Source organism: Amblyraja radiata, chromosome 7 (assembly GCF_010909765.2).
Source record: "Amblyraja radiata isolate CabotCenter1 chromosome 7, sAmbRad1.1.pri, whole genome shotgun sequence".
Classification (NCBI taxonomy): domain Eukaryota; kingdom Metazoa; phylum Chordata; class Chondrichthyes; order Rajiformes; family Rajidae; genus Amblyraja; species Amblyraja radiata.
This window is the reverse complement of record NC_045962.1, coordinates 28781661-28803602: the sequence shown is the minus strand read 5'-3', so window position 1 is coordinate 28803602 and position 21942 is coordinate 28781661. Positions and strand designations below refer to the sequence as shown.

At 43.4% G+C, this 21942-nt stretch overlaps 1 protein-coding gene across 2 annotated transcripts in view; it reads right to left on the bottom strand.

Annotated features, from left to right (window-relative positions):
* Window positions 1-15053, bottom strand: part of phgdh (phosphoglycerate dehydrogenase) — a 37368-nt gene extending 22315 nt beyond the window's left edge. The window contains exons 1-5 of one of the 2 annotated variants that reach the window (XM_033023984.1): window positions 14987-15053; window positions 8821-8972; window positions 6936-7001; window positions 3012-3066; window positions 2298-2396 (exon numbers count right to left, since the gene is read on the bottom strand). In XM_033023984.1, coding sequence (XP_032879875.1) covers window positions 2298-2396; window positions 3012-3066; window positions 6936-7001; window positions 8821-8972; window positions 14987-15013 — 399 coding nt within the window. In that variant the 5' untranslated portion in view covers window positions 15014-15053. Of the gene's footprint in view, window positions 1-2297; window positions 2397-3011; window positions 3067-6935; window positions 7002-8820; window positions 8973-14483; window positions 14680-14986 lie in introns of those variants that run through there. The other variant, XM_033023983.1, reaches the window with a different exon arrangement.
* Window positions 15054-21942: the final 6889 nt, after the last annotated feature.

The window sequence follows — 21942 nt, the reverse complement described above, 5'->3', positions numbered from 1 at the left end:
TTTAATCCAGGCATTAAAAGTGAAGTGTTGCATTTTAGGAGTTACGTTTGCAGTTAATGCAAGACCCTGAAGAATACTGATGCACGAAGGGATCTTGGGATCCATGTCCATAGTTCCCTGAAAGCAGCAACACGAGTTGAGAGTAGTAAAGAAGGCATACGGCAAGTTTCCATTGAGTGCAAGAGTCAGGAAGTCATGTTGCAGTTTTATAACTCTTTGTTAAGGCTGCATTTGGAGTATTGTGTGCAATTCTGGTCATGGCATTTCAGGAAGAATGTGGAGGCTTTAGTGAGGGCACAAAAGAGGTTTACGAGGGTGCTGTTTGAATTAGATGTTATTATCTATAAGGGGAAGTTTGTCAACCCTGAATCACTTTCTATGAAACATTGATAGCAGAGGGGATACCTGATAGAAAGTTTACAAAATTATGGGAGACACGCAGAATCTATTTTCTCAAGGGTGGAAATGGCAAATATTAGCGGCCAGAGTTAAGGCCAGAGGGGGACAGTTTAAAGGAAATGTGTGGGAGCAGTTTTGCTTTAAACAGAAAGTAGTAGGAACCTGAAGCCCGATGCCAGGGATGGAGGGGGAAGCAGATACAATAGTGGCATTCAAGAGGCACTTGGAGAGGCAGATGGACAGGCAGGGAATGGAGGAATATTGGTCATGTGCAGGCAAAAGGAATTTGTTTAATTTGGCATCTTGTTCAGCGTAGACATCATGGGCCTAAGGGCTTGTTTTAGTGCTGTTTGGTTCTATGTTCTAACATGCGTAGTCTGAAAAATCTGCTTGTTCAGCATTACCAAGGTTCCAAGGGTGCCAGATTATCAGAGTTTTACGGTATTCCATTTTTGTTTGGTGGGAAACAACAGCAACATAAGCTGATTGTTCTACGAGTAAACAGGAACTGCTTTTTCTGACTAGCAAGACTTAAAACGACATCAGAAGGAAAGAAAAGTGTTGCACTCCATCTGATACCATGGGGGTGAATTTTGTGCCAGAACTGGGTTTCCAGCAAGAATAAAAACCCCAACGGATGCAAGCGCAAGAGGTCTGAAGTGAGAACATCTCCCCTCAATACTAAATAACACTTTCAGCTGCCAAGCACAATTTCTATCGGTGCTGAGGGACTGGAGAAAGGGACTTAGAAATTTAAACGCAAAACATCTATGTTGGAGATAGATCTGAAGAAGGGTCTCGACCCGAAACGTCACCTATTCATTCGCTCCATAGATGCTGCCTCACCCGCTGAGTTTCTCCAGCATTTTTGTCTACCTTCAATTTTCCCAGCATCTGCAGTTATTTCTTAAACATCTATGTTGTAGATATCAAAACGACTTTTTGTGAAAGATGAGCAAAATTGGCTTGAATACTTTAGTCTTCTTAAACAGATTATACACCATCCTGATATTTTAAGATAAAGCAGTTTTACAGTGCTATTTTTATCCTTGAATGCAGCAAAGAATAATAAATTAATTGTCATTGAAGCGAATGTCCTCCTCCATGTACTAACATGAATCGAGGTTATGAAGGGGAGGGGGGGGGGGGCGGAGAGAGATGAATGTTTAGTTGTTCACACAGAAACGCAGAAGACATTAATTTTCTGTAAATGAGGCACGCAAAACAACATATTAAGCATTCCCTGAATCAAGACATTCCTCAAAATACCTTTTTGCAGCTTAATTGGCTTCTGTAAAATATCTGCAGAGGGTCAGGAGTGGGAAAGTGGGATAACATAGAACTATTGTAAACAGGTAGTCGATGATCGCTGTGGACTGGATGGGCAAAGGACATGTTTACATGGTGTTTTTCTCAATTTCTCAACTAAACTCAAAGACCATCCCTCGAAGGGCCGAATGGCCTACTCCTGCACCTATTTTCTGTTTCTATGTTTCTATGTTTGATTTGGTTTAGGTAACTCCCTCTTAATCCTTTTTGGCCTTGGTTTCACTTTACTTGAAATCTCTTTAGGCATTTCTTTGTTGATGCTACATAAACACAAAATGTTGTCAAAACCTATTGTGTATGTTTTGTATGTATGAAACCGTATGGTATAAACTTTCTTGTTAACCCCACACATTCCAAGTGGTCAATTTATCCATTCAACCATTACAGGCTTTGGACACAGATTTCACTTTGTATTCATTTTCTGCAATGTTATCTCTAAAGGGGAAAAAAAGATTTATTTTGTGAAATATTTAAGAATGAAATGTAATAAAGTGCTGTTAAAACAAGTCTGGTTGCCTTATTTATTTTAAATAGCCGAACTCCCATGTTCCACCATACAGTGGCATTACCTTCATTCCAAAGGACTGCATTCTGGTTGCTACTTCTTTGCCAATTCTTCCAAGTCCCACAATTCCAAGAGTTTTTCCATACAGCTCCATGCCCATGAACTAGGAATAAGATCAGGAAAATTTGGTCACATCACAATCTTCAAAGCAAGAAAACATTAGACTTTGGAGATAGTGTGGAAACAGGCCCTTCGGCCCATCGAGTCACTGCCAACCAGCGATCACCCTGTACGCTAGCACTGTCCTACACACTAGGGACAATTTACAATTTACAAAAGCAAACTAACCTATAAACCTGTACATTTTAGGAGTGTGGGAGGAAACCCTGCAGAAAACCACGCGGTCACAGGTAGAATGTACAAACTCCGTACAGGCAGCACCCGTAGTCAGGATCGAATCCGAGTCTCTGGCGCTGCAAGGCTTCAACTCTATCTCTGCGCCGCGTTCCAAAATGCATCTTCTGTTGATGCACAGGCTTCCCATTGACTTTTTATTATCAAAACTATCGCACATAAACTTTTTGCCTGTCAGGTCTAAAGCACCGTACACATTTTATTTCTCGATAAACATATGCAGTTTGAATTCTGCATGCGCTAATAAGGCAGTGTTCTAGCCAACCTGTTATTAGCAAAGTTTCAAAATTCAAAGGATCATTTCCCCCTTACAATTTCGAGCCACTCGTTTGTGTTCTTGAAATAATTCATACCGCTACCTCACCTTCTTTCTCTCCCAGTTTCCAGCTCTCATGGAAGCAGCCCCTTGAGGAATTTTCCTACAATAGCAAATGAATTTTCATTTTAATTTATCACAGATGAAAAGCAAAGAAAATAGCTGTAAATATTCACTAATGTTAAACAATTGTCCAGTTCAAAACAGGAGCACAAGTTCAAGTGAGTTCAAGTGAGTTTATTGTCATGTGTCCCTGTATAGGACAATGAAATTCTTGCTTTGCTTAAGCACACAGAAAATAGTAGGCATTTACTACAAAACAGATAAATGTGTCCATATACCATGATATAAATATATACACACATGAATAAATAAACTGGTAAAGTGCAAATAACAGAAAGTGGTTGTTAATAATCAGAGTTTTGTTCGAGCCAGGTTTAATAGCCTGATGGCTGAGGGGAAGTAGCTATTCCTGAACCTGGTTGTTGCAGTCTTCAGGCTCCTGTACCTTCTACCTGAAGGTAGCAGGGAGATGAGTGTGTGGCCAGGATGGTGTGGGTCTTTGATGATACTGCCAGCCTTTTTGAGGCAGCGACTGCGATAAATCCCCTCGATGGAAGGAAGGTCAGAGCCGATGATGGACTGGGCAGTGTTTACTACTTTTTGTAGTCTTTTCCTCTCCAGGGCGCTCAAATTGCCGAACCAAGCCACGATGCAACCGGTCAGCATGCTCTCGACTGTGCACCTGTAGAAGTTAGAGAGAGTCTTCCTTGACAATCCGACTCTCCGTAATCTTCTCAGGAAGTAGAGGCGCTGATGAGCTTTTTTGATAATTGCGTTAGTGTTCTCGGACCAGGAAAGATCTTCAGAGATGTGCACGCCCAGGAATTTGAAGTTCTTGACCCTTTCAACCATCGACCCGTTGATATAAATGGGGCTGTGGGTCCCCCTCCTACTCCTTCCAAAGTCCACAATCAGTTCCTTGGTTTTGCTGGTGTTGAGGGCCAGGTTATTGCGCTGGCACCATATGGACAGTTGCTCGATCTCTCTTCTGTACTCTGACTCATCCCCATCAGTGATACGCCCCACAATAGTGGTGTCGTCAGCGAACTTGCTGATGGAGTTCGCACTGTGGTTCGCTACGCAGTCATGGGTATAGAGTGAGTACAGCAGGGGGCTGAGCACGCAGCCTTGAGGTGCTCCCGTGCTGATTGTTATCGAGGCTGACACATTTCCACCAATACGAACAGATTGTGGTCTGTGGACGAGGAAGTCGAGGATCCAGTTGCAGAGGGATGCGCAGAGTCCCAGTTCTGCGAGTTTGGTAACCAGTTTGGAGGGGATGATTGTGTTAAATGCCGAGCTGTAATCAATGAATAACAGCCTGACATATGAGTTTTTGTTGTCCAATAGAAATGGAGACAAAGTACTGAAGAAGGGTTCCAAACCGAGACATTGCCATCCATGTCCTCCAGAGATGGTACCTGACCCACTGGATTACTTCAACATTTTGTGTCTTATTCTCTAGAAACACTCAGCAGGTTAGGTAGCATCTGTAGAAGGAGAAACATGTTGGACTCTTCAGGACATAATTTTCTGTTTTACTTGATATTCCCAGCATCTGTAGATTTTTGATTTTCACTAAAGGCAAATGATTTGTATCAAGATGCAAGCAGTTGTGTTGTTTGAAAAAAATCTTTAAAATAATATGAACGCAAAACTGGCTTTTAGGATATTATCAGCTTATCTTCTAAGCTTATGCTCTTCACACTGAAACAGATACAAGACAGAAACTGCAGGTCGGGCAGCATCTCTGGGGAAAAGAAATTGGTGACGTTTCGGCTCAGAACCCTTCTTCAGGCTGAAAGCTGAAGGGTTCCGACCCGAAACATCACCTACTCCTTTTCTCCAGTGATGCTGCCTGACCTGTGGAGTTACTCCAGCATTTTGTATCTATTTTCAGTATAAACCAGCATCTGCAATTCCTTCCAGTACAAGACAGAGACTATAGACAGCAAAAAGATCAAAAGCATCATCAAGTAAAACTGCAGATGATCAAAGGGAAGATCTTAATAACAAAAGTTTCCCCAAATAAAACAGGGCTGCTTGCCAACAGCTGAATGCCAACAAATGGAAAAAAATAAAGCAAAATCACAGAGGACAGTGCAGGTGCAAGGGACTGCAGGAAACAAACAGTAAATAAATATGAGAAATATATTATCAGAACTGCAGAAGGGAACAAACTAAACAGCTGAATATCAAGATTAACAAACAAGTTTACACATTTCATAAATATAAAATTTCAATCAACCAATGAAAATTTTAAAAGGTGTGATTTTGTGTTTAGAATATATACACATATTGAGCAATACTTTCCATTCAATTCTGTCCTTGCTACCATTACTATTTCACACAGTAGCACGTCAAAAGATTATTATAAGGGGGAGACATAAGAAACGGCAGATGCTGGAACCTTGAGCAAAATTCAAGGTGGTGAAGGAACTCAGAGGGTCAGGAAGAATGTGCTGAGGGAATGAACAGACAAAATTTCGAGTCGGACCCATCTTCAGACTGGTAGCAAGCAAAGATCTTAGAGCGGAGCAAGATGGTCCACTCCTGCAAAATCCAATGGACTGACGTGTAACCGGAGAGTAACTTCCGCCATTTCAGTAAACCCGACTTCAGTTATGCCTCTCGCAGTGTAATGACGAGCGTTGCGGGGGAAGAGTTTGTGTGTTTTTAAATGTCTTAAAAGTTTTTTTAATTTTTCTTTTTAAATGCAGTAAACCCTGATCAATTTCCCCCATCACTGTCAGCACTGCCTTGGTCACTATTTGCTGAAGTAAGTGTGTGTGTGGAAACTTGCATGATTGTTAATCTGACTGGAAGCCAAATCTGACTGGACACACGCTAATACACACGAAAACGGCAAATATCTTGTACAGGGGGGAACTGCAGATGCTGGTTTAAACCGAATACAGACATAAAAGGCTGGAGTAAATCAGCGGATCAGGTAGCATCTCTGGAGAAAAGGAATAGGTGATATTTTGGGTCGACTTTTCCGATAGCTGCCATGACCCGTTTGCTTTCGTCCGTCTGTCCACGCGTTCGCTCGCTCTTGGTGCCGGCGCTTCTCCCCTCAGACTCTGCCAAACAAACAAACACACACACACACACACACACACACACACACACACACACACACACACACACACACACACAGCATGTCCGGCAGATCGGTGCGGGCCGAGACTAGGAGCAGGGCAAAGGATGACATCAAACGGGTCATGGCAGCTATCAAAAAAGTATGGAAATGGTAAGGGGGAAATTTAAAAAAAAACACCCAAAATAGATGTTTAACAAAAAAAAAAGGGGGGCCGGCGATCGCTCTGTGTCCGAGGGAAGGGGGGGGGGAGGATGGTTTGAGTTCCTCTTTCCCCTCTCAGTCTGAAGACGGGTCTCGACCCGAAATGTCACCTTTTGTCCAGAAATGCCGCCCGACCCACTGCATTTTGTGTCTATCCTTTAATCTCTCAGCCTGGTATAGCAGAATCTCCCTGAATTAGTTTGACGCCATGACGGAAGCCGGTTACGGAAATGGCGCTGAAGTTTACCCAACACCTACTACGGCTTTTTCGCGGAATGAACCATCTTGCTCCACTCTAAGATCTTTGGTAGCAAGCAAGTCTGGGTCAGAACATGGTCAAAGAGCAGAAGAGCAGCAGGAATCACGAAGAGGGTCTCACAGAACCTCTTCAGAGTGGGAATGCTCTGAAGAGATTTTGCAGTGAAGCAGTAAAAAGTGGGCACAAGCATCTCCAATAAGATAAGGTTATCAGCATGCAACACTAGCTTTGACTAGCAAATTTATTTGTGATCCAAGCCAAACATTATTAATCATGTGTTTTTCACAATGCTTTATTTTAATATAATTTGCATTAGGATATCTAAATTGGTTAAAAAATTCCTTACCTGGCCAAACACATGATCATTGCACAAGTCAATTCAGCGGCACTGATCGTGTTCCCATTTGGTGTGCTGTGGAGAAAAACAATTACGAAAAAGTTGCTGATCTTTTGAACATTGCAAAAGTTTCAAAAGAAAGGTTAGACTGTTTGGTGAAAAAGTTAAAAATACCCTTCTCTCTACTTTAGACTCTAGAGACACAGAGTGGAAACAGACCCTTCAGCCCATTTAGTCCGCGTCAACCAGTAATCCCCCACATACACTGGCACTATCCTACACACTAGGGACAATTTACAATTTAACGGAAGCCAATTAACCTATGTTTCTGTACATCTGTGGAGTAGGAGGAAACCAGAGCACCCGAGAAAACCCACACGGTCACGGTGAACGTAGAAACTGTACAGTCAGCATCCAGAGCCAGGTTCAAACACAGTCTCTGGTACTGTAAGGCAGCAACTCTATGCCACCCCTTCATTGACTTTAGTCCTTTACGAGTGTAGACATTTTTTGGTCTGCTCATTTACCTTTCAATAGTAAAGCAAAATCAAATTCTGTGACAGACCAATGGACAGTTTCATAACTTTTTGCCCCTGATCAATTTTTTTTTTACAATAGGTGCCGGAGTAGGCCATTCGGCCCTTCAAGCCAGCACCGCCATTCAATGTGATTATGGCTGATCATCCACAATCAGTACCCCGTTCCTGCCTTCTCTCCATATCCCTTAACTCTGCTATACCTAAGAGTTCTATCTAACTCTCTCGTGAAAGCATCCACAGCCTCCATCGCCCTCTGAGGCAGAGAATTCCACACACTCACAACTCTCTGTGTGAATTTTTTTTCCTCATCTCCGTTCTAAATGGCTTACCCTTATTCTTAAACTATGAATATTTTATTCTGGACTCCCCCAACATTGGGAACATGCTTCCTGCCTCTAGGGTGTCCAAACCCTTAATATTCTTATGTTTCAATAAGAATCCCTCTCATCCTTCTAAATTCCAGAGTATACAAGCCCAGCCGCTCTAATCTATCAACGTATTACACCCCCGCCATCCCGGGAATTAACCTTGTGAACCTACGCTGCACTCCAGTGTCCCTGAACATCTGGTCCATAATTTGTAATTTAAGTTAACAAAAATCTTATAAGAGATTCTTTAAACGTATTACATCAACATCAAATCTGTGCAGCAGAAGCTGTGTGCATCTGGTAGGCCATTCACAAAGTTTCAAAGCTTCACAGTACTCGAGAGAACTTAAGGGGCAAATATTTTGGAAGATGTTTAGTTAATATTGACTCCCAAGCATGTTTTCGATAAATGTTTGAGAGCACACGTCAGGCAGAGCTTTATTAAGCTTCTGCGAATTACTTAAAATAAAAATGACTAGTCAATGTCATACTGCACAAGTGTAGGACCCATGGCCCCACTGCATTGCATCAAATGTCAAGTGCCCATCCACATTAATCCTTTTGTTCCTTTCAAATACCTGTTACCTTCCTCATTACATCTCTTTTGCCTGACACCTCTCCATACTGGAGGAAATTGTCAGTGGCCAATTGACCTACCAAGCCACAAATCTTTGGAATATGAGAGAAAACCATAGTACCTGGAGGAAACTAATAGCATCACAAAGAGAATGTGGAGACATCACACAAGGAATTTTATTCCAGAACTGAAAACAATTCACTAACGATTTTAACTCTGTCACACCAAAACTTTTTCAACACACAACTTGATGACTTTAAATTTTTCTTTTACATTTTACTACTGTTAAAGAATATGCTCAAATATTTCAAAAAGTAATCCTAAATGTTGTATCTGTTATAAAGCTAATTATTTTATGCAGATTATTGAAAATCTAATTTTGAACTTTTAAATAATTAAATTGTGCATACTTCATCACAATAATTCCATTCCTTGTTGAAGCATCAATGTCCACATTATCCACTCCTGTTCCTGCCCGACCAATTATCTTCAGGTTCTTGGCAGCATTTATTACATCAGCTGTAACCTTTGTTCCCGAACGGATTATAAGTCCATCATAGTCCTAATAACAATAAAAACAATGCATTATTACTTTCATTTGATAATATATTTTACTAAAAGTCTCTCAAACAGAACTACAAGCAGTTTTCTTATTATAGAATTTGTAAATAATACATTTTAGATTTTACTAGACCAAGTACAGACCATGGGTCTGCTCCCCCAACGCACCCGTTCCCTACCCGTAGCCCCCACGTGAGGCGCTGTCCACCAACTCAAGCCGTTCCAGAACGTAAGATTCCAGCACTCCCCTTGCCTCCATCAGCTGTGCTATTTATAAAAAATTCCAATTGCACTTGCCCTGCGTGATGCAATAGCAATTATCCCTCCCCCTCCTAGTCTATCCATTGTGATGTCGTCAGTTCAAGCTGCCATTGTGACGTCATCAGCTGAAACTGGTCAGTTTGAAATTCACAGACGTCATAATTTGAAGCTCGTCGGTTTGAAATTCAAGATAATTAATCAGTAATAAGTTGAGAAATAAAGCATAAAATGTTCAGTGAAAGTGATCTCTGACTCGAGGTGAAAAATGCGAATCAGAATATGTAGAAGTCTTGTGAAAGTTGGCATTTTTTAAAGTTTTAATCGCAAATAATGTGTAAAATATAGGATGATGACACAATCATTGATGCTTGTCTCTGCTAGCAGAGCCATTGTGACGTCATCATTTGAAGCTGGTGATTTTAATTTCAAAGTCTTTTGACTTAATCAGTAATGACTCGAAAATAAGTTGAGAAATAAAGCATGAAATGTTCAGATAAGGTGTTCCCGGCCTAGACGGGAAAAATGTCAACTGGAATATGTAAAAATGTGATCGTTACTGCGTCGTGTTTTCGCGAAGATGTAAAGATAACCACATATACACACTAACAAGATCAGAGTTTTAATAAGTATACTAGACAAAGTGGGACCCGTTAATATTATATTAATATAATTAATTCGCTCCTTTTACCCCATATCCCGCCCTATCCACACACGTAGCCCCCAACTGCGCAGGCGCGGCTATAGAGGGAGGAGGGGTAGAGAGGGAGAGGGTGAGGGGGTAGAGAGGGAGGGGGAGGGGGGTAAAGAGGGAGACGGAGGGGGTAGAGATTGAGGGGTGGGGGGGGTGCGCGGCGTCACAGGAGAGGGCAGGTTCACAAATGCAATACTTCACCAGTCACCCATAGGTCCCAATACTCACCAGTCCCGAGAGAGGGAGGGGGGCAGAGAGGGGGGGGGGCAGAGAGGGGGGGTGGCAGAGAGGGAGGGGGGCCAGAGAGGGAGGGGGGCAGAGAGGGAGGGGGGCAGAGAGGGAGGGGGGCAGAGAGGGAGGGCAGTGAGGGAGCAGGGGGTAGAGAGGGAGGGAGAGGGGGTAGAGATGGAGGGGGTAGAGAGGGAGGGGGTAGAGAGGGAGGGGCAGGGGGTAGAGGCAGCACCTACCCAGGTCGTAGAGCAGCAGCCTCCCCACCTGGCGCCGGACCCGAGCGAGGCTGCGAGCGGACGTGGACTCGAGGGAGGCCGCGGGCAGGCGGGCATCATCCCGAGGCCCTAAAGCGAGGCGGCGGGCGTCGAGCCGGGCTTGGCCCGCGGCAGCAGCCTCCCCACCAGGCGCCGGACGGGTGTCGACCCGAGGACCGCGAGTTGAGCCGCCGCAGCCTCCAGTCCAGGGCCCGACATCATCTCCGGGCCTGTCCTTTGAATAACCCGGGGGGGGAGGTGGAGGGGTCGGGGGGGATGACTCGAAGCGCGTGGAAGATTCTGTGTGTGAGACGGCACCGAGCAGAGCCATTGTGACGTCATCAGTGAAAGCTCGTCGTTTAAAATTCAAAGTTTTGTGATATTTTTTAACATTTTCAGTAATAAGTCGAGAAATAAAGCATGATATGTTCAGAGAGGGTGTCCCGGCCTCGACGGAAAAAATGCCAACCGAAATATGTAAAAATGTTATCGTTACCGTGTAGTTTTTTCACGAAGATGTAAAGACACACATATATACACACATAGACACGTACAAGATCAGAGTTTTAATAAGTAATAGACCAAGTGAGAACCGTTGGGTCCCTTCCCCTCAACGTGCAGTTGCGGGGGGGGGGGGGGGGCGGGGAGCCTGCGGCGTCACACACACTAACCACCCTGCACATGCACACACTAGCCCCCCCTTTATATTATATTAATATTATTCATTTGCTCCTTTTACCCCATCTCCCGGCCTATCCACTCACGCATAGCCCCCACCTCCGCAGGCGCGGCTAGAGAGGGAGAGGGTGGGGGGTAGAGAGAGAGGGCAGAGAGAGAGATGTTACTCAAAGCGCGTGGTAGCTTCTGTGTGTGAGACGGCACCAAGCAGACCCATTGTGACGTCATCAGCGGAAGCTCGTCATTTAAATTCAAAGTCTTTTCATTTTTTTTTTACATTTTCAGTAATGTCAAGAAATAAAGCACGAAATGTTCAGATAAAGTGATTTTACTCGACGGGAAAAATGTCAACTAGAATATGTAAAAATGTTATCATTACCGCATAGTTTTTTCGCGAAGATGTAAAAACACACACATACAAGATCAGAATTTTAGAGTTATTTAGTAGACCAAGTGGGATCCGTTGCATCTGGCTATCTGCTGCGTGACACACTAACACCCCACCACACTAACCACCCCCCACTGATATTATATTAATGTTATTCATTCGCTCCTTTTACCCCATCCCCCGCTCTATCCACTCACGCATAGCCCTAAACTCGCAGGCGCGGCTAGAGAGGGAGGGGGGTAGAGAGAGAGAGAGAGAGGGCAGAGGCAGAGAGAGGGCAGAGGCAGAGATGATGATACTGCATCAACAATGTTACTAACTAGATGTTTTTTTCTCATTTCAATGCAGGTTTATTTAATTAAGCTGTTCCTATATATTTACCTGCTATTCAGAAAACAGTAAACTATATGGAAAGTGGAGCCACGGGAACATATAAGACACCAAAACCAGCTGGTAGGATCCCCACAAATAAAAATAAAATTAGTATGGAAGAAGAAAATAAGGGGCAACAAAAGGAAAATAAATAAGGGGGCTTGGAAAAACAAAGGGCCTTATGATAGAGTGAAAATAGCTGGCTGATGCTTCGACTCTATTCCAGCAAGAGGTTATGCATCTCCCCGGGACAAGTGAAACGACCAACAAACCACTGTTCTTCACAATAAGCAAGTTTGGTATTCCGAAAAACGCAAGGAATCATGGGATTTGTCAAAGTTCATTGGAGAAAAAAAAGCGAACGGGGGTGCCAAGTAGCGGGAGAGCAGGGTGTAACAGCGAGAGGGAGAGGGGAAGATGTGAGTGGGAGACAGAGGGAGAGACTGGACCGGCAGAGAGACGGTGAGTGGTGGGGGAGAGAGAAGAGGGGTGAAAGACGTGCGTGTTTGTGTTTTGCTCACAGATGTGTTTAGTTTAACATTCCGCGGGGAGTGCCGGGGTTTGCACGTTGGTTGCAGAGGCGGCCAATGTCCCCCAGTCCCTCCCTCCAGTCCGGGGGAGATGGGAGGGTGGAGGGATTGTCCTGGCGCCGGGGAGTTCTTGCGGAGACGGGGTGTACGGGACCTGCAGTGAAGCCGCGATAGCGAGTTCCCCCCCCCCATCTCTCTTCCCATCCCTCCCCCCATCCCCCTCCCCAGCTATCTTCCCATCCCTCTCCCCATCCGTCTCCCCATCCCTCTCCACAGCTCTGTCCCCGCCACCTTGCCTTTACCAGGCGTCGCTCTGTAGGAAGGAACTGCAGATGCTGGCTTACACCGAAGGTAGACACAATGTGCTGGAGTAACTCTGCGAGACAGGCAGCATCTTTGGAGAAAAGGAATAGGTGACGTTTCGGGTCGAGACCCTTCTCCAGAAATGTTGCCTGACCCGCTGAGTTACTGCAGCATTTTGTGTGTATCCCCGTTGATGACTGGTGCTCGGCTTTCGCCGGCACAGAGGGGGTTAACCGATAGCCACTGGATAAGGCGAGAGGTGCAGCTGACGGTCCCCGGCCCGTCGGGGAACGGGTTCCTCGGGAGTTGGAGCAGAGTTGATCTGGAGTTAACGCTTCTTCTCCGCGCTAGCCTGGGGCTCCACTGCTCCGGGCCTCTGTCCCATCAGACCAGGGTCACCCCGGACATCTCCGGCCGCCCCTGGACAGGTGTGGGACACACGGGAGGGGGCGGTAGTGAGACTCTACTCACAAATCTGCCTCCTGGTGTTATGCAGAAGAGGGGTGCGTGGTTCGCCCCTGTATAATAACCCTGTATAACCCGGGAGGGCAGCCCGAGAGAGAGTGGAACCCATACTCCCAGGCTGAGGGGGACCGGACCGTGATTCATTAGATTGTCACTGCTGAGATTTTTGCATGGACCAGTGGAGAAGGGAGAACTAGTGTCGCTAACTCCAGTTGCAATTCAACAGCATTTGCAGCGCCGGAGACCCGGTTCGATCCTGACTACGGATGAATCGCAGGTCTGTTTACACGCAGCAGCACAGCTGCAGAGCATGTTTATCTCCAGTGACCTATGACCTGGGCATGCGCAGTCGGAATACCGAACACTCCTATTACCCCCCCCCCCACCATCTCACCGAGGAACAGCACAGGTGACGATGAAATGAGAATGGAAGAGTGGGAAGGTAAAGGAGTCAACAGGGAAAAAAACAACGTACACCTTTAGCATTAATCGGTAATTACAAATTGCATCATGTGGAATTGCCTCAACTCAATTTTCTCAGATTCAAATTTCAAGGACGCCTGCAGAAAACCTTCATCACGTGTGATTTTTTGAACGGGGGAGACTTTCTATATTAATTCTACTTACAATTATACAGTCTGATAAGTAGATGTTTTCCTCTTTGATTTCACTTCACTGGTAAAAAAAGTCAATAAGTCTCACGCAACACAAGTACCAAAATTAGAACGATTACGATGCTAGAGTTTAAAATCACAACGATTTAATGTTGGAGCCTTAAGTTTCAGAACGACCGAAAATAATGTTTTGTGAAAATTAATAAAACAAAAACTTCAGGTGCTGGAAATCTAAATTAAAACAGAAATGTTAAAAATACATTGTTTTGTGCGATTTGGGTTAGGTTTTAATTGGAACCGAATGTTAAAGGCAAAAGAGTAATGCATAGCACACTTGGGTTAAACATATACATTAAAAACAATTGGACGCAGCGGGACTCCTGGCTTCCGAACAGCCCGAGACTGTACGGCATTTCTCATGGGGAAATCTCTCAGCGCTGTTGCATCAGCAAAGATCCTGGTTGAATGATCCCGGATCCACGCCATCACACCAATTCACTCTCCAAAAATATTATATAACCCAAATCAAGATTGCATGCAGCTCATCCGCATCCGATCGCATTTCATCCATTTGCTTATAAAGGGGGGAAAGAGATTGTATTCAGATTAAGATTACCAGCTCTCCCTCCTCAACACTTCCGCAAAGTTGCCAGCACACTCCTACCCTCCCTGCAAGCACCTGAGCGCCGCAAGCCCACCGCACACTATCTTACAGCGAGTCACACCTTTATTTCAGCAAGCAGCTCATCCTTCGTCAGGTTTTTCTTCTCTGCCACTTTGATTCCGTTTTCCTCCAGGATCTTCTTGCAACTGGCATCCACACTCTCGCTGATGAGGAGGCGACGAACCGAAAAAGCCATCTTTCCTTCCAACTTCGGGAGTGAAAGTATTCACGTGATCAGCAGCCCCTACTTTTCAAAGCTGCCTTAACCCCGCCCTTCGGCGACTAATATGAAGCATATTCGGTTTTTTTAAATTCACGGACACTGCTTGCAAAACAGCAAATCAAAAACAAGCGTGCTGCTTTCAAACCGTATATTGCGATTTCAAACGCAATTTGTTCTCAGGGCAAACAAATGTCAGAATAAATGAAGGAATGCACAGAATAAATTCTTACGGTAAATGATTATGTCACGATAATTTAAACATTTTCCCAGTTAACATTTTCACGTACATTTTATTGGAGGAACTTTTACTTGGGATGCATTTACACAAAAATGTCTCGTACCCAGCTGAAACAGACTCCACGAGGCATAAATGATTGGACCAGCAGGGAATCTCAATCGGCTTTGTTCTCTTCTCTCTCTCTTCACGGCTTTGTTCTCTTCTCTCTCTCTTCACGCTGTGTTTTTGATTTTCTGTTTTTGGATTGAATTCTGTTTTTAATTTGTGTCTCTGTGATGTCTTTTTTTACCTGTTCTATTCCGATTATATGTTTTTATTCCGATTACTATGTAAGGTGTCCTTGAGATGTCTGAAAGCCTCCCATTAAATAACATTTATTATTATTATTATAAAATATTTGACTGGTACCTGATGCCAAGTTAAAGAAAGCAGTTTTGCATCAGTACTGAATATGCAGGCTTGGATATCCTGCAGTATTTTTTGTGAGATCTCTGTGCGTTTCTGCAGAAACTCGAAACTTTTTAGTGTCTCTAAACTTTCGCCAAAGGTTTAGTGTGAGTTTTTGCAGTGTATTTCAATGGTGTCTTCTGTACAGCACTCGGCCCATTGGTCAAAATCTCCCCGTCCGTTCTCTGTACAGTCTGAAGTAGGATCCCGACCCGAAACGTCAGGAAGAGTTTACTAGTGGAGACAAGAGGTGACATTGCTGGGGCCCTAACAGATAATTTGAAATGTGTAGGAAGGGACTGCAGATGCTGGTCTATAGGGTGATGTCACTAAAGGTCACTGGAGCGTAGACTATAGGGTGATTTCACCAAAGGTCACTGGAGCGTAGATCCGCACCCACGTGACCGAAATGTAACTGGAGTACATGCGTCACTTTCGGTGCATGTTAGTGGATGGGGAAACACGCACTTTCACACCCGTTAAAAACATCGAAAACGGCCCGTTTTTGAGCTGTAATTAACTGTGCCAGTCGGGGTGACCGTGAGGTACAGCTACCTACATTTACAGTCCAAAAAAAACATAGAAACTAAGGTAAATTCAAGAGGGAGCTGAAGGTGCAAAAACAGCGGAAGTGCTAGCGGACATTTGTTGTGGAGATTTAAAGATCGAAAATATCGGGGATTATCGCGTTTGCTCGCTGCATTTCATCAAAAGTGGCATTATTGACGTTTTATCTTTATTCATTTGTTATATGAAAAGTATTAAAAGTTAAAAATCCGTCAGTAAAATTGCAAAATCGCCCATGGTTCTCGGGTGGGTTTTAACTTGCAAAATGAAAACGCTTCTGAAGCTCCATTTAACATTTAAATAATGGTAAACTATCAATGCGTTTTGAAATAAATTTTACTGAGATGCAAGCTAAGGAATGGGAACGCCATGCACGTGCAACAAGAAGAGAGTATTAAAGCAGATTTGGTTGCAGCTCAAGCATCTATAGCTCTGCAAGTTGATGGCGTTCTTGTGCACATTGTCTATCCTGCTCACAGTGGGTGCCCAATCAGGATTGTTGACATCATTCCATGCTGCAGGCTTGTCTGTTATTAGATGATAAATAAATAAATAAGTCGTTTGGGTGATTGTGCAGGCTTTAAACAAGAAACATTGAGAAATATATTTTGGCAAATAATAAAATGTCCTGCTAACAGCTGACAATTATCCCATTTATCAATTTATTTCAAAACGCATTGATAGTTTACCATTATTTAAATGTTAAATGGAGCTTCAGAAGCGTTTTCATTTTGCATGTTAAAACCCACCTGAGAACCATGGGCGATTTTGCAATTTTACTGACGGATTTTTAACTTTTAATACTTTTCATATAACAAATGAATAAAGATAAAAAGTCAATAACGCCACTTTTGATGAAATGCAGCGAGCAAACGCGATAATTCCCGATATTTTCGATCTTTAAATCTCCACGGCAAATGTCCGCTATCAACTTCCGCCGTTTTGACACCTTCAGCTCCCTCTTGAATTTACCTTAGTTTCTATCTTTTTTTTGGACTGTAAATGTAGGTAGCTGTACCTCACGGTCACCCCGACTGGCACAGTTAATTACAGCTCACAAACGGGCCGTTTTCGATGTTTTTAACGGGTGTGAAAGTGCGTGTTTTCCCATCCACTAACATGTACCGGAAGTGACGCATGTACTCCAGTTAAAATTTTGCGGTCACGTGGGTGCGGATCTACGCTCCAGTGACCTTTCGTGAAATCACCCTATACCAAAGACAGACACAAAATGCCTGAGTAACTCAGCGGGCCAGATAGCATCTCTGAGATGCCACATAACTGGGAAAAAAGCAAATGCGATACATATTCAAGAAGGGCCTGTGGATAAACTAAGTAAATACAGGCGAATTAGTCTAAAGTAATGGTGGAGAAATAAGGAGACAAATTTAAGGTATAAGATTAATGTACACAGAATGGCAAGGGTTGATTCGGGATAGTCAGTATGGATTTATTAATGGATGATCATGTATGACTAATTTAATTGAGTTTTTTTGAAGAGGTCACTATATTGATGAGAGCAGCAAGGTTAATGTGGTTTATGTGGACGTCAGTAAGGCCACGTGGAAGTTTGGTCTAAATGAGAAAAACCGACAGGAACAAGGGCAAGCGCTGAATAGCTCAGCGGATCAGGCAGCATCTCTGGGGAACATGGATAGGTGACGTTTCGAGTTGGGACCCTTCTTCAGACTGATTGTAGGGAGGGGGGACAGAAAGTTGGAAGGGAGGAGGTCCAGGACAAAGCCTGGCAGGTAATAAGCCAACACAGGTGAGGATGTTTATTGCTAGACAGATGGTTATACAAAGGCCAGAGATGAAAAGACAGAAGGTGTGCTAGAAAGGGATTGGAAAGTTGCGAATTGTGAGCTAGAGAAAGGAATGTAGGTGGAAGGGGAAAACAGGGGTAAAGTCCACATAAGAAACAGGGGGGGGGGGGGGGAGAGAGAGTAAGTAGCAAGGGTTTTGTAGTTACCTAAAATTGGAGAATTCAATGTTGGATCTAAAATTGGTTGGTAACAACATGGTGGTGGAGGGTTGCTTACCTGTTCAGATGCCAGAGGCAAGTGACGTACTTTAACGATTCGTGCTGTTATTTTATATACAACTTTTAAAGATGAGAGGGATTGACTTTTAGCTGGACTGCAATAATAGGTGTTCCATATTTCTCAGAAAGAGACTGACAAATATGAACCCATCAGGGTTCCCTTGGCCACATCCTTTTGATGTAGAAGAAGTGAGTGGATTTATAGGACGCTATTACCCTTTTAAGGGGAGTTGTTGAAGTTAAATCTTTTGTCTCTCTATTCAACTGATGGAGATGTTTGCTGCAAGGTGACTTTCCTCAATGATCCATCAATTTTTCAAAGAAACTTTATTAACTTCAGAATGGGGAGAGAACACCACAGTCACAGTGGCCTTGAGAAGGACAACTTATTCTTACATGAAAAAATTTACTCCCGAAATCAAAGTTGTGAAAAGACTATTGGAATAAAAATAGCACTAGTACAGGTATTAAAATTACAAAACTCTCAGAGCAATAGTGGGAAAGCAGGCACAGATTTCAAGGCTCAGGAAAAGAAAATTGGCAAACGAACAGCATGCTTTGGCAACCTATAAACTATGTGACCTCTTTTCTTCAAGACTATTTGCTACCAAGTTGGCAAAGTGGAAAAGGGGAAATACAAAGCAACTATCCGGCACATGAAAAAGTTACTGAACAATTGCAGGTTTGCCAGTTTTTGCTTGAAGGCTATCATCGTGCAAATGAAATTGTGACTCGAGTAACGAAATCTCTTGCTGCCTTCAACCACTTGGGAAACAAACAGCATATATTTAAATGGTCCATGGTGAACATCAACATTAAGGTCATCATTTTAAAATGTTCCTAATGAATTTTCCAAACTTTTCACTGTTTTATAGAGATAATTTTGCTGACATCAAACAGTCTTGTTTTTGTTTTGATTTTTTTAAATCGCAAAACTTTTCTAAAGCTAGCCCTTGACAGCTCCATGAGATGGTTCTGTGCTTGCAACAGCCAATTCTAAGGGTAAATCTCTCTCATGCCAAAGATTTGTGAAGTCCTCATCATCTGAGGTGCTGATGAAACAGTGCTGAACAAAGGAACTCTAGTACCTAGGTTTTATTTTCCAGAAAATGGTTTTGCTGCTTTAATTTATACCTCTTTGCTGTACTTTGCTTTTGCTTATTGTTTTTTGTCTCATCGCTTGTATTCTTTTGATTTACACCATCTTTCCTTTTGTCATTTTATCTTGTCTGTTTTCTCTTTTAAGTTAGAGATACAGTGCAGAAACAGGTCCTTCTGCCCATCGAGACCTCGCCGACCAGCGATCCCCCGTACACTAGCATTATCCTCCACACTAGAACTAGAAACTAGAACTGATTTTTACTATAACTGATGTTATAGTTGAAGTTTATGGACTAAGCTGTATTTAAGAAGGAACTGCAGATGCTGGAAAATCGAAGGTACACAAAAATGCTGGAGAAACTCAGCGGGTGCAGCAGCATCTATGGAGCGAAGGAAATAGGCAACGTTTCGGGCTGATACCCTAAGTTGTAACCTGAAAGAATTTATTTATTCTGGGTAGAATAAGCTAGACTGTTGCTATTTGACCACAGCTCTTTTTTACACATCTATTATATTTTGTTTCATTGGAAATATCTTTGGCAACACTAATCTGGATATTCTTTCTTTCATTTTCATCATTTATTTCTTCTCTGCAAACCATCGCTCATCCTAACTTCTTTTTCCTGGTTTGATTCCAAATTTTCTGTATTCCTTCTGAAAACGTTGTATTTGTGAAGTAAAATTATTCAAATTGTCTGCCACTTTTGTCTTGTTCTAATCCTCTAGCCAGCTGCTATTTCAAGCCTTCAATGAAAGGAAAATCATTCATGTTGGAACGGCATTGCTAGAGTGCAGCTTCCAATCATCCTCACTTCAATTCTGCAAGTTATCTTGTTGTGCATGAGGTTGTGAGCATGGCATGTAGGCAGTAAGAGAAGCAAGGGTAACATGGTGACTGGTTGACAGTGTATATGAAAGAACACAAAATGCTGGAGTAACTCAGCAGGCTAGGCAGCATCTCTAGAGAACATGGATAGGTGATATACAATAGGTGCAGGAGTAGGCCATTCGCCCTTCGAGCCATTCAATGTGATCATGGCTGATCATCCACAATCAGTAACCCCGTTCCTGCCTTCTCCCTCGACTCCACTATCTATCCCTTGACTCTGCTATCTTTAAGAGCTCTGTCTAGCTCTCTCTTGAAAGCATGCAGAGAACCAGCCTCCACCGCCCTCTGAGGCAGAGAATTCCACAGACTCACAACTCTGTGTGAAAATGTTTTTCTTCATCTCCGTTCTAAATGGCTTACCCCTTATTCTTAAACTGTGGCCCCTGGTTCTGGATTCCCCCAACATCGGGAACATGTTTCCTGCCTCTAGCGTATCCAAACCCTTAATAATCTTATATGTTTCAATAAGATACCCTCTCATCCTTCTAAATTCCAGAGTGTACAAGCCCAGCCGCCCCATTCTATCAACATGACAGTCCTGCCATCCCGGGAATTAACCTGGTGAACCTACGCTGCACTCCCTCAATAGCAAGAATGTCTTTCCTCAAATTAGGAGACCAAAACTGCACACGATACTCCAGGTGTGGTCTCACCAGGGCCCTGTACAACTGTAGAAGGACCTCTTTGCTCCTATACTCGACTCCTCTTGTTATAAAGGCCAACATGCCATTCACTTTCTTCATTGCCTGCTGTACCTGCATGCTTACTTTCATGGACTGATGACAAGGACCCCCAGATCCCGTTGTACTTCCCATTTTCCCAACTTGACTCCATTTAGATAATAATCTGCCTTCCTGTTTTTGCCACCAAAGTGGATAACCTCACATTTATCAATTTATGTTTCAGACTGAACAAGGTTCCTGACCCATACAGTCACCTATCCATATTCTCCAGTGATGTTGCCTGACCCGCTGAGTTACTCTACCACTTTGTGCCCTTTTGTGTAAACCAGCATCTGCAGTTCCTTGTTTTGACATTTTGAGTGTTTATGGCTGATTATGCTTTATAAGCGCAAAAGCACCAAAATGGTCAATGATAACTTTCCCCGTGGCAGTCTCTTTGGTTGTGCAGTGATGCAACAGATCGTGCTCCAGCCACAATTTCAATCCTGACCCTTTGGTCCTGTGTATGTGTTTGCACATTCTCCCTGGGACCTTGTGGGTTTCAACAGGGTGCTCTGGTTTCATCCCAACACTGGTATGCCAAATGGCCACTGGAAATCTCCCTCACTCTTTCTTTGAAATCTCTTCCCAGCGAGAGATTTGAGCTTTGTAATAAGCTCGAGGCTGATCATGCCTGCCACCCTATTCCAGGACATGACCAGCATCAGAGTATGTCCAGTGCGGTAACATTGAGGAGGTAGATGGGGCAGCTACAACAACATTTAAAAGACACTTGGACAGGTCCATGGATAGGAAAATCTGAGATTGATATGGACCATCTGCAGGCAAATGGGACTAGCTTAGATGGGGCATCTGGGTCGGCATGGAGAAGATGGGCTGAAGGGCCTATTTCAATGCTTTGTGAGTCATATAAAGATAACAAACTCTAGTAATATCTATTAAAGATTTCCCATCAATTTACCAAATCAATATGCACACCTTCAGTAGTTGACTCCTTGGATAAATCCGGTTCAAGTGGAATCACTTTAAACATTTGGGTGTCATTAGGGATTCAGGTTGGGGCAAATGATAAAAAAGAAAGGGTGGAGGTAAAGATGATTCTGCTGTGTGAAACATAAAATAAATAGTTCTCCTCAGCAAACATAATAATAATAATAATAATGGATGGGATTTATATAGCGCCTTTCTAGAATACTCAAGGCGCTTTACATCGCATTATTCATACACTCCTCAGTCACACTCGGTGGTGGTGAGCTACTTCTGTAGCCACAGCTGCCCTGGGGCAGACTGACGGAAGCGTGGCTGCTAATCTGCGCCTACGGCCCCTC